The sequence below is a fragment of the Pygocentrus nattereri genome, chromosome 5 (genome assembly GCF_015220715.1).
Source record: "Pygocentrus nattereri isolate fPygNat1 chromosome 5, fPygNat1.pri, whole genome shotgun sequence".
NCBI classification, from domain to species: Eukaryota; Metazoa; Chordata; class Actinopteri; order Characiformes; family Serrasalmidae; genus Pygocentrus; species Pygocentrus nattereri.
Genome location: NC_051215.1, coordinates 22,850,374 through 22,866,601, shown reverse-complemented (window position 1 = coordinate 22,866,601; position 16,228 = coordinate 22,850,374). Strand labels below are relative to the sequence as shown.

The 16,228-nt window shown below is 39.9% G+C and overlaps 1 protein-coding gene across 1 annotated transcript in view; it reads left to right on the top strand.

The window, feature by feature from the left end:
- The first annotated feature begins 321 nt into the window (after positions 1-321).
- Positions 322-16,228, top strand: part of plpp4 (phospholipid phosphatase 4) — a 163,029-nt gene continuing 147,122 nt past the window's right edge. The window contains exon 1 of the mRNA XM_017694051.2: positions 322-804. Within this exon, the coding sequence (XP_017549540.1) occupies positions 716-804 (89 nt within the window). The 5' untranslated portion in view covers positions 322-715. The remainder of the gene's footprint in view (positions 805-16,228) is intronic.

Genomic DNA, 16,228 nt, shown 5'->3' with positions numbered 1-16,228 from the left:
CAGCCTTGTTCTTACCACTGATGTATATGGCCATCTTTGCCTGCCCAAGGAGAGAGAGAACACAGAGAGAAAGAGAAAACAGGGAGGAGAACACAGAGAGAGAGAGAGAGAGAGAGAGAGAGAGAACAGACAGACATTCTGGTCAAACGTGTGTGTGTGTATGTATGTGTGTGTGTGTGTGTGTGTGTGTGAGAGAGAGAGAGAGAGAGAGAGAGAGAGAGAGAGAGAGAGAGAGAGAGAACAGACAGACATCCTGGTCAAACGTGTGTGTGTGTGTGTGTGTGTGTGTGTGTGTGTGTGTGTGTGTGAGAGAGAGAGAGAGAGAGAGAGAAAGAGGCAAACTTGAGTCACTTTCTCTGCTGTACAGCATCATCTCTCATTCCTCCTTCTCTCCCTCTCCGCTGCTGACGTCGTTCCTCTTCTGCGAGTCTCACTTCTCGCGCAGGATTACCGGAGGCGCGCGCGCAGAATGGATTAAAGACCGGAACCAAGAAAGGACGAACTGTTTTATTTGACAAGTGCCGAGAAAGAAACGGGAGAAGAGAAAGAGTCCAGCCTTCCTCCTCCTCCACCACCTCCTCCTGCTCCTCGCGCCGAGCCAGAGAGCGAGCCTGAAGTGCGGAGCGCCGAGCGGAGCCCGGATGACTTTTCATCCCCGCTCGCGTTTGCATCAGATCTGGGTTTGCTGAGAGAGAAAGAGAGAGGGAAGGGAAAGATGAAGATGTCTCCTCCGGACCGAAGGAAAAGCTTGCGCGAGCTGGCGCTCGAGATTGGGATCCGGGTCCTGCTGTTCGGAGTTTTTGTGTGAGTATTTTGGAGCTTCTAACGTAATAAATACGGGAATTCGAGCATTTCTGTTGGGTTTGAAGCTTTTTCAGGCTGAGTTCGGAGAGCACAGAGAGCAGGTGGCACAAGTGGAGCTTCAGGCTCATTTTATCTGAGCAGATTTATCAGAGAGCTTCTCCAGCTAGAGGCTTCCTCTGAAACGGACTTCTGCGCTGTTTGGTAAACAGAGCTTTGTGGCTGATGCTCAGCTGGTTGACAGGATAATAGCCATTATAACTAAAGCCATGCATCTATCTGGGCTAACAGGTTGTTGAAGCCCTAGTCATATACAGTATTGTGCATATATCAGAGACCATCTTCATGTATTAAAGTTCCTTTAAGTGCAAGTTATTCAGGAGACATTGCTGTGGAGGTTTCATGTAAGATAATCTACTTGTGTAAAAAAAAAGTTCAGAAAATGGGACTCCTAAACTGGTTTGGGCAGAATAGTGATGGGTAAATACTGAATACACTGTCCTAAATGTATTCAGTAACCTATTTCATTACAATGCATGAAGAGTAAATATATTCCAAACCCTGTTTACACCTGGTTACTTCATGCATTTTGAGTATCAGGATATCTTAATCAGGCCCTGTTGCATAAAAATGGGTAAAAAAGTGTAATGCAAGATGCATTTAAAACAGATGCAAATTTGATCACTCAGACTAATTCAGGAAGTGGACTGAGACGCATTTGAGCCACGTTATAGCAGCATAAATGCATCCGTCTCTCCAAGACATGTGAAACTTCCCCCAGTACAACTCAAAACTCCTCTCAATACAGCTAGAAGTTCTCTTAGTACAACCAAATCCCCTCCCAGTATAACTAAAACTTTCCCCAGTACAACCAAAACTTCCCCCAGTGCAAGTAGAATCCTCCCAATAAAACAAAAACACCTCCCAGTACCACCAAAGCCCCTGCTAGTATAACCGAAAGCCCTGCCAGTACAAATGAAGCCCCTCCCAGTATAACCTAAACTCCTCCCAGTACAAAGGACACCACTCCCAGTACAACCAGGACTTCTCCCAGTACAACCAAAGCTCCTCCCGATATGATTGAAACCCCTCCCAGGACAACCAAAGCTCCTCTTCATGCAATACTTCACTGGGCATATGATCCATGTTTGCAGGGAACATAATTATGGAGGATGCACATGAGATTAATAACTGATCGCATTGATTCATCAGTCTACTCAAGCTTTAGCAGAGCTCAGTAACACTAAGATTAATAACTGATCACATTGATTTATCAGTCTCTGCTCCTAACAACCACCTGGAAGAGCCGGTCGACCACAGATCTGCACCCATCAGGTAAAGAGCACTTAAAGCTTTCATCTCTGAGAGAGAGGAGAAAATCAAGCTGCTTCAGTTCTGAAAACATCCACAGGTGTTTCTGTCCATCCTTCCACTGTGAGAAGACCACTCAGTGCTGTGGGTCTGAAAGGATGTGTAGCTGATCAATAAGAACCTCACTGAGAAAAGGAGACGGACACATCAAACAAAGAAGCTGAACGATGGACTGACCACCCCAGACTCCAGAACTCAACACCACTGGATGGGTTTGATTACTTTACAGAAAATCATCAACCTGCTTCTAAGACGGAGCTTTGGAGGCATGTCTGCAGATTCTTTGAGGAGCTGAAAGTGAGTCTCCTGAAAAGACTGAAAGCTGGAATAAACATAGAGTGACTCACTGACACTAGGATGTCTGATAGATGTAGTTGTTTCTGCTTTTTCTTGATGTTTAAAAATAAGTAATTTGTACTTAATGTCTATTTTGACTAGAAATGAAACTGATGAAGGGTGGTCTCTTTTGCACAATACTGTATCTATATCTTGAGCGTTGTGTACAATAACTGATCTACGAGATGACTTTGTGGTTTATTTAATTTGATATTTTGCTGATGTGAATGGCTGCCAGTAATGAAATGACATCAACTACAAGTTAAAAGCTTCTGTAAAACAAAGAAGTTGCCAGTAGGCCTTCATTAATCTTGCTCTGAGATGGGCTGTCGTCTTGATTCTTCAATCACTAAGTATGCTGTCCCAGCTCTGAGAATATATTGGGTGTGTTGGGATTATTTCGCTTCTGTTGAAAGGTCTGCAATGCAGAATGGCCTTGGTGTTTTTGTTGCACACATTGCTGGCTCCAGCCAGCGTTTATTCCCAGAGTTATGAAGTATTCTAAATGAGATCTTCTCTTGATTTCATTTACTTCTCATAGACATGGATGCGTTCTGTTAGAAATTTACAAAATCCATTGTTTTGCAACACATATACTCTCACGATTGGTCCTTGCAGTCATGGGCTGGAGGTTAGGGACTGGCCCTGTGACCGGAAGGTCGCTGGTTCAATCCCCAGAGCCGAGAGTACATGACTGAGGTGTCCTTGAGCAAGATGCCTAACCCCCAACTGCTCCCTGGGCTGCAGATAGGGCTGCCCACCGCTCTAGGCAAGTGTGCTCACTAGTGTGTATGTGTTGTTTCACTGCACGGATGGGTTAAAATGCGGAGGTGAAACTTTCCCGTTGTGGGACTAATAAGGGTCACTTAATCATTTAAAGTTCTCAGAGCTCGTTCAGCGCTCTCATTTGTCTCCAGGGCTTCTTACAATGAAATGCTGATTTTAATCTGTTTTCTTCTAAAGAGGCTTTAAAAGATAGAATTCAAAAATCAGCGATGCTTTATTACATTCTTTATTTCTCCCAAGATGCTATTTAAGGCTTCATATCATGGAAAACTAAATTTTCCCCACTTCTTTAGAAAAAAGTATTCAGTATGGTATGTAAACACCTGATTAAGTTTCAAAATGTCCCAGTCCATACAGTCTGAACATGGAAATGAAGATGCAATAACACCTTGTTTTTGAAGTCAATTGTGATGTCCACGTATCTTCTGATTCAGCCTACAGCAGTTTAGCCACACTCACTCACTCTGAAGTTATAGGTAGCACAGGAAAGGAAATAGCATGTTCAATCCGGAGGGGTAACAAGAGGTTGGAAAAACGTAAAAATGTAAAAATGAATGCCACATACGTGACATTAAAGTACTTCAATAAAATAAGTAAATAAATAGGTAACACTTCATTTGGATGGTCCACTGTAGATACTTTGTAAATGTTCAGTGTATCTTTAAGTAACATTCAATTAAATACCCTTTAAATGCAAATGATTGTGAAGTGAAGTGCTACTTGCATGGTCCACTTTAGGTGCTCTGTAAATCCTCGGTTGGCCTTTAAGTAACATTCAACTAAATATCCATTAAATTCAATTGAACTTCAAGCTTAGTGTGAAAGAATGTATTAAATCTAACCCTAAACCTTAAACTTAACCCTCACCTTAACCTCAAGGTAAAACCTACATCTACTAAACCCTAACCACAGTGTTGTTGATAATCAACTGAACATCACTAGAAAATGTGTTAATCATTTATGTCTCTGAGAATTATCTATAGGGGACTATCCAAATAAAGTGTGACCACTAAATAAATAAAAAAAGAGTACAAAAACGTTGCTTATATTTGCCCTTCAGTCAAAGCATTTTTCCTTTGTGTTTAATCTGAAGGAGATATGAAATTTTGGGCTTTAGAGAGATATAAAGTTGTTTTTTTGAGGTCATTTTTTAAATTTGTTTCCTATTAATCAAGCAACGTTTTATCACAACACTACAGAACTACAGGAACTCAAAAAACTACCCCCTTGCCCACCCCATCCCTGTCCATCCATCCCTGTTTCCCATGCATTATTTATACTATTTGCTAAATAAGATTTGGTGCGAAGGGTGACATTTAAAAAATAAAACGAAAGAAGTGAGAGGAAAGAATGTTCGCCTGCAAGCTGTACCTCATAGCATTTGTTCCAGTCTTTTTGTTACGTCACAATGAACCTGTTGCTGTGTCTCAGGAGTAGATGTTTTTAATGGTTGGTTGGTGTAGTGGGTAACACCTTTGCCTTTTGTGCTGTGGACTGGGGTTCAATCCCCCACTTGGGTAAGCACCCTGAACCATACCAATAAGAGTCCTTGGGCAAGACTCCTAACACTACCTTCACCTCCCTGTGTAAAATGATTAAATTGAAAGTCTGGATAAGAGCGTCAGCCAAATGCAGTAAATGTGAACTTCATTAATCCTGGCTGTGGCCAATTCTAACATAACTATGTCATGAATGTGAAACAGCCAATGTCGTACATTGTGATTATGTAGATCATGTGGCTGAAGCCGCTTCTGTGCGATGACTTTTTTAGCTGAGGTTGAACCAGCGAGCCACATCTTCCTTTGTTCACCTGTTAGATAATGTGGTAGGAACGTTAAGTCATGAACATTTCCACATTCCCACACTTTGGGAATTCTTTGATGCATGAAATATATTGCCCCATACTGTGTTCCAATCAATTGTATTAATAGATAGTTCGGTACCACTTTAGAATAAGACTATCCCTATAAAATTTATAAATGGTTTAAAATGAGTTTATCAACGGTTATTAATTAGGCCGTAAACGCTTTATAAAGCATTGGTAAGCAGTTGTAACGCACACGTAAAATGGGCAACAGGGATCTGTTATTTGCGTAACAGTCAAACAGAATTTATTTATAAACACACTTGAAATTGGTGGTTCTTCAAGGGTTCTTTAGTAAAGAGAATGTTTTTATATTGAACCATGAACACTCAAAGTATTCTTTGCATGAAGCATTCTTCGATCGATTTTTTGAAAAAGGTTCTGTATAGCACCAAAAAGGGTTCTTCTATGGTTATAATGTCAGGCTTGTTACAGTAGGAGAACCCTTTTTAGTGCTCTATAGAACCCAAAGTGTTCTGTGAGAGTTCATGTTTCTATGTAGAACCTTTTTCTTTACTAAAGAACCCTTAAAGAACCATCATTTTAAGTGTGCAGTTGGTTATCTTGTTTTGTTCTTCAGTCAGCATGAAAATTATTTAATTATTTATTTAACTGTTTACTACTGAATTTTAAGGTGTTCCTGACCTAATGAATAACCATTAAAACAAAAACAAATTTCAAACCATTTATAAACAGCTTATAAGGGCAGTTTTATTCTAAAGCGGTACAGATAGTTCCTTTTCCCAGATAGACTGGATTGGGAGCTTCTTATACGTTTCAGTAAGGTGAGAACATGCAGTTGACACAAGACCATGTGGTGCAGGCAACAAGAATCCTTTTTCTGTGAAGTCTTTTTGCACACCCTGTGTCTGCGTGGGTTTCTCCAACAGTTTAAAGACAAGAGGTCAGAAAAATTGGAAACATTAAATTGCCCCTATGTGTGAGTGAATGTATGTGTCTGTCTGCCTTCCGGCCAGTGACCACTGGTATAGGCTCCAGCTCCCCCATTGACCCAGGAGGTTAAGTGGCTTAGAATGTGTGTGTGTGTGTGTGTGTGTGTGTGTGGTTTCTTACTTTAAGTTTAAAAAGCTGCAATTGTTATATAGTGTACTATGGGAACATCTGTTTTTGACACACTTTAAAATTTTCCATGTACAAATGTTTTTTCCTTTTTTTTTTCTTTTGCATTTTTTATTATTTTGTTGGGCGGCACAGTCAGTAGCAAGAAGGGCCTGGGTTCGATTCCCCAGCCTGGTGTCTGGCAACCTTTCTGTGTGCATTTTCCCCCCATGTCTGTGTGTGTTTACTCCTACAGTCCAAAGACTTGCAGCCAGGCCAATTGGAGATATTGAATTGTCCCTAGGTGTGTGTGTCTGTGTGTATGGTGACTTGTCCAGGGTGTTTCCTGCCTTCCTCCCAGTGAGTGCTGTGTGATAGGCTACAGCGACCCAAGAGGATAAACAGCTTAGAAGATGGATTATTATAAATGATCTTGTTCATAAGAAATGCTGATTTAATGCACATTTCCTTGATGTGCGAAAGCTCACTTTAAATAAAAAAAATAGCAACTACCCACAGGTTAGTTTACAAAAAATTCTGAAGTGACAGTATCCCAAAACGATTCTACACCAAGCTAGGCTAAGCCCTGGATCTTAACATGCCCAGCCGGCTCCCCTGATCACTCACCCCCCCCTTTTTTTTAAAAAATATTTAGATATAAATGATGACTTTAATTATAGCTGTCAAGGTTACAGAAACATGTAGCCCGTTTGCCTCCCTGATGACCACTGCATGCTGTAAAAGCAACATCTGCTTTGTGTCTCCGTCACACTGCCCAGATTTGGTGGCCCTCGAGATAGTGGATGCCAAGGTGTGCCTCCCTGAATACTGATCATAAGCTCTGACAAGAGTTTGAGGAATACAGTTAGACAGAACGGTTCCGCTCAGTGGTGGGAAACAGATCCGCTAGTGAACAGGAGCAGGCAGCCGAGTGAGAGCTGATGATCGAGCCCATCGTTTTTCACTCACCAGTGATGTCAGATCACTCGGCTCTGTGAGGGAAAGTGTCTCGTATCAGTCGCCTAACTACCTCTGGAGTTCTCCCAGAAGAAAACAGGAGCGCTTTCATTTTTACAGGCCAAGAGGATGAGTGAATAGATGCGCTCCAAAGCTGATTCTGGTAAACATGGTCCGAGTTAGATTTCTGTCTCATTTGAGCCTTGGCTCTGATGGGATCTGCAGAGATAGTAGTGGTAATTGCTCCACTGAAGCATTTCGGGACCTATACCTGATAAGTTCCTCAGCCGTCTCCCCCACTGCCATGCGGTACCATCTTTTAATTTGGGAAAAGACATCTAGATAACCTTGGACTGCAAGGTAGAAGAATCATCCTGCTTTTTCTCTGCTTTATATAGCACGGTGCTCAAGTCAGAGACTCTTTATTGGTTGTTTCCAGTCTGAGCAGGTTTTAAGTACAAATTTTTCGTTTTCCTATGCCAGAAAGCATAATTTCACAGAATATTACACATAAGCATCAAATACTAAATCTGTCAGATGTCTGAGTGTCAGTGAGTCTCTCTTTACCTTTATTCCAGCTTCCGTTCTTTTTAGGAGAGTCACTTTTAGCTCCTCAAAGAATCTGCAGACACGCCTCCAAAGCTCAGATTTTGAAGCTGGTTGATGATTTTCTGAAGTGATCAAACCCATTCAGTGGTGCTGAGGTCTGGACTCTGGGGTGGTCAGTCCATCATGCAGCTTCTTTGTTTGATGTGTCCGTCTCCTTTTCTCAGTGAGGTTCTTCCTGATCAGCTACACATCCTTTCAGACCCACAGCACTGAGTGGTCTTCTCACAGTAGAAGGATGGACAGAAACACCTGTGGATGTTTTCAGATCTGAAGCAGCTTGATATTCTCCTCTCTCTCAAAGATGGAAGCTTTAAGTGCTGTTTATCTGATGGGGCAGTTTTGGTGTCTTCCAGGTGGTTGTTAGGAAACACATTTCTCTGTAGCTTCTAATCATTTTTTGACTTCCACTTTTGGAACTTTTATGACTTCCACTTTGACTTTCACTCTCATTATGCAAGTCGGATATCTTATGTCTAATCTCCTCAGATATATCTTTGAAACATAAATAATCTGTGTTGTAATTTCTGGTCTGATTGAAATTGCAACAAAGGTTTATTTACACAGTTTATTATAATTGTATAATTGCAGCATTTGTAGCATTTATAAATGTAATGGCACAGAAAAAGCAATTTCATATGTAAACCCCTTTGTGCATGGAGTCGAGACACTGTGATGCTGGTCAGCTGGGCACCATTGGAGTCGTCCAAAATTGACAATGAGTGTCGAAATAAAGAGGTGGTCATAATGTTATGTCTGATCGGTGTAGATATAGATATGTATATATACATATAAATGGAGGTTCACATCTTCATCCCTTCTAATGAAACCTGCTGTTTTTGTTACTGTGCCTTTAAGAGTGACATATGTAAATGAGCTCTGTTCTTGTAAGCTGCCTTGTATTAAGCCTCATTCAAAAAGCACTCAGAGCTGAAACACTCCTTATAACTTCAGTGTGAGTGGGTGGGGCTAAATTGTTATAGGCTGAGTAGGCAGATACATACCGTATGTAAATGTGTTGGTTCTCGTCTGTTTTTGCGCCTTATTTTCTACATATGGGCTGTATGGCCTGAGGAGTGCACGGTATGTTTTAAAACTTTTACAGTGTGTACAAACTTTTTATTGCAGTAAAGTGAGGGAAATGTGTTTCTTTGAACCTTTATGCTGGGTCAGAAAACTGACACGATATATGTTTGATGAAATCTCCATGGGTTCCCCTTTTTTGCTCTGTGTGTATTAAAGGGCTCATATCAGGGAAAAACACATCTCCCTTATTTTTGTGAGGTAAAAGAGCTGGATGTAGTATGTAACCACTATTAAAGTGCTTACATACCAAGTCCACACAGTCCATATATGGAAACTAAGCTAAAGTTAAAGCAAAAACAGTTTTTATGATGTCACAAAAACCATCTCATTTACATAGATGCACCTATTCAGCCTACTGTAGCTTTGCCTTCCATTCACACTGAAGTTGTTAGGAGTGTTTCCTGGACTGCTTTTTGATGAAGACACGATACAGGGCAGCCAATCTGAATAGAGCTCATTTACATATATCAGCCTTAAAGGCACAGTAACAAAAATAATAATGTAATAATGTAGCTGAGAGCCACAGGAAGAAATAAAAAACACAAATTAATTTAAAAATATTAAAGAAACACAAAACAATAAAAACAGTTTATATATAACATTAATAAGAAACAATAAAATAGTCATAGGAAACAATAGAATATGAGTAAATATATATAAAAGTAATAATAAAAAAATAGTATGTAAAATTGAAAAATAAAGATGAAATGTATCATGATTAAAGTTCCTTTCTACACACCTCAAATGTGACCATATATGATTCAATGCTGGATTCCTAGAACTTCAAAGAGTAGCTGATCAACTTTAACTCTGCACCTTGTCTTCATGGAGGTCATTTTCAAGTTGCCAGGCCTTGTCCGGGATAAACAGCGCCTTCTGCTGGTAACAGGCAGTCAAGCAGGCTGCTTACAAAACCTTCTTTAACGTAGGGAGGACCATGTGGGTGGTAGCCACCCTGAAATCCCATGAATCCCCAGAGATTATGTTAAATATGCACATTGGATTAAAAAATTTTTCTGTCAGGCCCCAGAGAGAGCTGAATCGGTTTGAAAAATGACACGTAGAGAGACGGAGAGAGGGATTTAATTTTGGTCTTGGCCTTTTAGTTTGCCCTCAAATTAAATCTCAAATGGAGTTTGTGCAGAATAGAAAAGAACAAGCATGTCAGGGAAGCTTTTGTTGTACAGACGGCCCAGAAACAAGGCAGGCATAATGGGTGTGAAATTAGTTCCACTTTCCAAACAGTTATATTTTGAGCATAATCTTCTTCAACCAGAGGAGGATGGGTTCCTCTTCTGAGTCTTGGTTCCTTTCAAGGGTTCCTTTTCTTTCTTTCTCCTGCTCTTAGGGAGTTTTTCCTTGCCAAAGTCACCACTAGCGACACTCATGGGGGCTTGGACCTGGATTTTTCTTTCTGACTGTAAAGCTGCTTTGTGACAACACCTGCTGTAAAAAGCGCTATATAAATAAACTTTGCTTGCTTTTTTTTTTTTAAAATAAGACTACACTCTTCAACAGGATTCTCAGGGTGTTTGCCAACTAGCTTGCTTTCCAAAGTCCAGAGTTTGGGTGTTTCTGACACTGTGTCTTGTTCATTGGGTGTAAATGTTCCCTCAAACGTTCTACAGTGGTTTTAAGGTCAGATTGTGAACTTTACATAAGTTTTTCCAGAAGAAAAGTTTGTACCTTTTCATAACCAAATGTTTTAAAATAGAACAGTAAAATAAAAGCCTGGATGCGAGTTGGGGTGTATGGCGTCAGTACAGCTTAGAACATGCCATTTCAGTGGATTATGGTTCAGTTATGATCCCTGACTAAAGGTACTTAGATGTACCCTTGAGGGTCCCACCCCAGTGACAAGAGACAGTTTAGTACCTTTATTTCAGCATTGATTTGACTTAACAAAGCATTGATGACTATAAATAATACTGACCTTCCTCAAGTAGAAGTTTGTCAATGGGTTAAATGCACATATAAAATCACTTCTAATTAGTATTAATGGTATTTGTATTCTTTCCAATATTAGTGTTTTTCTAAATGAACACGTACTGTACAGATAAATGGCTTTTTAATGCTAGTATTTTTCAGGTGCCCAATAAAAGCACACTGGATATTCTTGATATAAATGTATTCTCTTACTCCTACTTTATATTAAATCAAATCAAATCAAATCAAATCAAATTTATTTGTATAGCGCTTTTTACAACGGATGTTGTCACAAAGCAGCTTTACAGAATTTCAGAAAAGACAAAGTTTCAACAGGACTGTAAGAATGTACAGAAACCCCCCAGTGGGCAAGCCGGGGGCAACAGTGGCAAGGAAAAACTCCCTCAGAACTGAGGAAGAAACCTTGGGAGGAACCAGGCTCACCAGGGGGGACCCATCCTCCTCTGGTCAAACTACCTACAAGTGATATTACTAATATTAACAGCAGTAATATTGATATTAGGAATAGCTAGGAGTCTATGAGAACATCAGCGTAGGGTGGGCAGCTCATCTAAGGTAGGTGGTGGTAGCTGGGGTGTGGGCAGCTGGTCTGAAGTGGGTAGCAGGAGGGCTCTGCAGTCAGTCGTCCTTCAGTGTCCAGCCGGACATATGGGTGATTGTATACTCGGAAAAAAAAAGCAGGTAAATGGAATTAGTTTTGTTCTATCCGTTTGTACATAAACAGGGAATGTAAACATTTACAGAGTGTGGCTAACGACTCTGGCAGATCTGACTGAAATAGACATGATCTGATTAAAATAGACAATTAACTTACACAAATGACAACCAAAGCAATCCAAATAAACCACACTTGGTCTCTGCATCTTCATAATGTGAATTATAATTTGAATGTAACCAATCACGTCGCTGGTGCTTGGCCAAAAATATGTTCCGCGTTCCATGTGCCCAAATTAAAAGCATTGTTTTGCTATTATTTATTGCTTGTGTGCTGTTATCAGCAGCAGCTCATGCTGCAGGAATGATAACAGCATCAATCAGGACTAAGACGTTAAATAGGCAGATTATATGAACAGTACAGTCTCAGAAATAAACATACTAAACTGTCTCTGGGGCAGTTCCCCTCTTGTCTCTGGGGTGGGACCCTCAAGGCTCTCAGTACCTTTAATCAGGGAACATAACTGAACAATAATCCCCTGAAATGAGGTTCTAAGCTGTACTGACTCCACACACCCCGTCTCATCTCCAGGCTTTTATTCTACTGTTCTGTTTTAAAACATTCGGTTATGAAAAGGTACAAATACAAACTTTTCATATGGAAAAATTTATTTAAGGTTCACAGTCAGACCTTAAAACCACTGCTGTACCTCTGAGGGAACATTTACATTGTTTGTACCTCGATGAATGAAAAATGCACCTGCATAGAACCTTTATTTCTAGCAGTGTACAGTGAGGATGCGCTTCTAGAGCAGGGGTGTCAAACTCAACCACTTAAAGGGGCCATATTGAAAAATCTCAACAAATCTATGGGCCAGAGGAAAAAAAAGTGTTTAATTAATGTTGTTCTATAACCCGAACTGGCCTTTGATTATTCAAAATACATTAAAAAAATGTATTCAAATTTATTCAAAATCAGTAAAATATAACCACTTGTAGTTGACCTTGAAATATTATATAAATACTTAAAAAAAAATTGAACTATGTAAAATGTGCCCAGGAGCTCAGACTTTTAAACCTACCTATCTGCTTGAACCAGACACCTGGCATCCTTTCTTTGCTGCAAGTTCATTAATACTTGAGCTCAATTTCTAAGCTAACGCTGGGTATTTATGTTGAACTGCAGCTGAAAAGCATGGGGAGAAGAAGTGGGCTAGTAATAATAATAAGACAAAATTCAAATACTTTTGCAGGCCGGATAGGATTGTGTTGTGGGCCTGATCTGGTCCGCGGGCCTTGTGTTTGACACATGGGTTCTAGAAAAAGAGGAAGGCATTCTCTGTCAGAACAGACTGAACTGAAGAAAAAGTTGGATTAATCCACATCAAACAAGAGGGTGTGAAAGTGCCCTTAGACAGGGTCCCAAAAATGTCATTTAAAACAATTGATTTACAGCCCCTAAAAAGAAATGCTTCCACCTTCTTTGGGCCAAAGTTCATTTAAAGTGGCATGAGGTGAAGTGGAAAAGTGTCTTGAAATTCTTTTTGGAACTCATGGACATTGTGTCATCCAGGCTAAAGACCACCCAGCTTGTTATCAGTGCACAGTTTAAAAGCCTTTATATTATAAGTATTTATGATGGTTTAGATGTGCATTAGTGCACATGGCATGGGTGATGTGTACATCTGTGAAGGCACCATTAATACTGAATAATATGTACAGATCTTGGCAACATATGCTGCCATCCAGACGATGTCTTTTTTCAGGGAAGGCCTTGATTATTTCAGAAAGACAATGACAAACCACATTCTGCATGTATTACAGTAGCATTGCTCCATATTAAACATGTCTAGGTGCTAAACTGACCTGTCTGCAGTCCAGACCTGTCACCACTGATAACATTTTGTGCATTATGAAATTAAAAATACAACAAAGGATATCCTGAACTGAGCAGCTGAAATCCTGTATCAAACCAGAATGGGAAAACATTTCACTTTCTAATCTACAGCAGTGTCTCCTCAGTTCCCAAACACTTGGTGTGTGTTGAGTGGTGTTGAAGGAAGAGGTGATGAAACACAGCAGTAAACAGGCAAAATTGGAATTTTTTTTCAAAAAACAAGAAAAAACAAAACTTTCAACATTTAAAATGTTTTCTTTGTAGTATTTTCCTTTAAAAATATGATTTACATGATTTGCACATCATTCTGCACAGCATCCCTACTTCTTTGGAAATGGGGTTGTAAATAGTTTTATTGTGTGTGCCAGAATGCAAAATGTACTGAAAAACAGCTTGTTAAAAATATTAAAAATAAGGGTTTCTGAAGAACCTTCCAGGGTATTTGACATTTAAAGAGCCAAGGAGTCTTTGGAAAACAAACACCTGTTTGTGTTACAGCTTCTGGAGTGGAACAGCAAAACTCCATCACCATTTCACTGCTTCATCAATTTCCTATTGAAGCTTCAACTGTTCAAATTGCCTTGCTTATTCCATCCTAATGCTTTCTTATTTCTGCATAATTAAATCATTAATATTTAAACACAGTCATTCAGAGTGGTTTGGTGAGACATGGTTAATTATAATTACAGAGGCAGATGTCATTGCAGTGGTGGTGATGGGAAGCAGGGGTCGCCATGACTACAACACAGATACAGACATTTTATTTACTATCAAATCCACCAGTTAACCTACATGAGTCTTCTGAGTTTATATGGAATTTTAATGATGGTAAAATAGTAATAAAGCCTTTTTAAAACACCCTGCACGCACCTCTTAGTACAGTATCTACAGAATTTCAGATGTCAGGCAGCCTTTTAATAGCTATTTGATGTAACCACTTTCTGTGAGGGAGCTTTAAGAGGTGGACATCATCCACCATCTATCACCTATCTCCACCTACCACCAATATCCTAGGAGATAAGGCAGTGGAAATTTTAAAAATGGGTGGAATTCCCCTTTTTAAGACAGTGTTTGACTCCCTTTACTCCTGAGACATGTTCTTTCCATCATTGTGTCACCCAGGTCACCCTTTTAGCACAGTTTCCTGTCGCGCTGGGGCTCTAGATTTCATCAAAGTGCCACAGAATCACACAGTGAGGAAATCACTGCCTGGAAAAAAGGCTGCAGCAAGTTGTTGCTGTGAGGACATGTCACAACAGACAAGGAGCTGCTGCCGGCACTGCGCTGAAACAGAGCCTCGGAGCATGATGGAAGCTCGGTTCAGATGAAAATGGAGGTGTGACATTTAAAGACAAAGCAAAGAGAGCAATAATGATGGAACAAATGGGGGAGGCTATAAATCCTGTGCACTGTTTGGTGTCACACACAGGGAGGATAATGAGCTTTGGGTTGTTTTATCTCCGTCTGCGCTCGCCGTTATCGAGAGGTAACAGTAAAGACTGAAGAAACAGAAGAGACTCTTTGTTATATGATTAAAGTCTTCAACAATGCAAGTGTTTAATCACCCCATTCACACCATCTATAGCCTTTATTAATGCACTTGTCACGGTGACAGTATAATAGGATTACTTTAATTGTGTTATAAGATGGTAATGGAAATCAAATCTTTAAGAGCTCGTCAGGAGCAACGCTCACTACGCTAATGTAAGTGAATGTGAGAGGAAACAAAAGGAATAAAGATTTACTCATGAAACATGACACCCTGATGTTCAGCATGCCGAATGGTACAAAGACTTTCTTTGAAGGAGAATTATAAAGCAAGCAGAATTCAGAATACATTACAGTAAAACACAGAGATGGAGCCAAACTGAGGGGCGGGGGAGGGGAGGGGTTACAGACATGAACAAAAGGTAATAACTAACAGTAGTACATCAATAACATTGGTCAGTTAGGGCTGGTTCAAATAGCATTTTATAGGCTTTGAATACTAAATGATTTGCATATACATTATAATTTAGTAATTTTGTAATTTGTTTGCTCATTTTAAAATCAAAATACTCCACTTTTCAATTTTTAAGAAATGGTTGTATAATGGTCATTCCAAGAGATAGCACAGAGATAGACGTGCTGTAATATTATGTCAGATAAAGAGACAGATGTGCTGTAATGTTACATCAGATAAAGAGACAGATGTGCTGTAATGTTACATCAGATAAAGAGACAGATGTGCTGTAATGTTATGTCAGATAAAGAGACAGATGTGCTGTAATGTTATGTCAGATAAAGAGACAGATGTGCTGTAATGTTACATCAGATAAAGAGACAGATGTACTGTAATGTTATGTTAGATAAGGAGACAGATGTGATGTTATGTCAGATAAGGAGACAGATGTGCTGTAATGTTTTGTCAGATAAGGAGACAGATGTGCTGCAATTTTATGTCAGATGAGGAGACAGATGTGCTGTAATGTTATGCCAGGCGAGGAGACAGATGTGCTGTAATGTTATGTCAGATGAGGAGACAGATGTGCTGTAATGTTACATCAGATAAAGAGACAGATGTGCTGTAATGTTATGCCAGGCGAGGAGACAGATGTGCTGTAATGTTGTGTCAGACAAAGAGACAGATGTGCTGTAATGTTGTGTCAGACGAAGAGACAGATGTGCTGTAATGTTATGTTAGATAATGAGGCAGATGTGCTGTAATGTTACATCAGATAAAGAGACAGATGTGCTGTAATGTTATGTCAGATGAGGAGACAGATGTGCTGTAATGTTATATCAGATAAATAGACAGATGTGCTGTAATGTTATGTCAGATGAGGAGACAGATGTGCTGTAATGTTATATCAGATAAGGAGAAA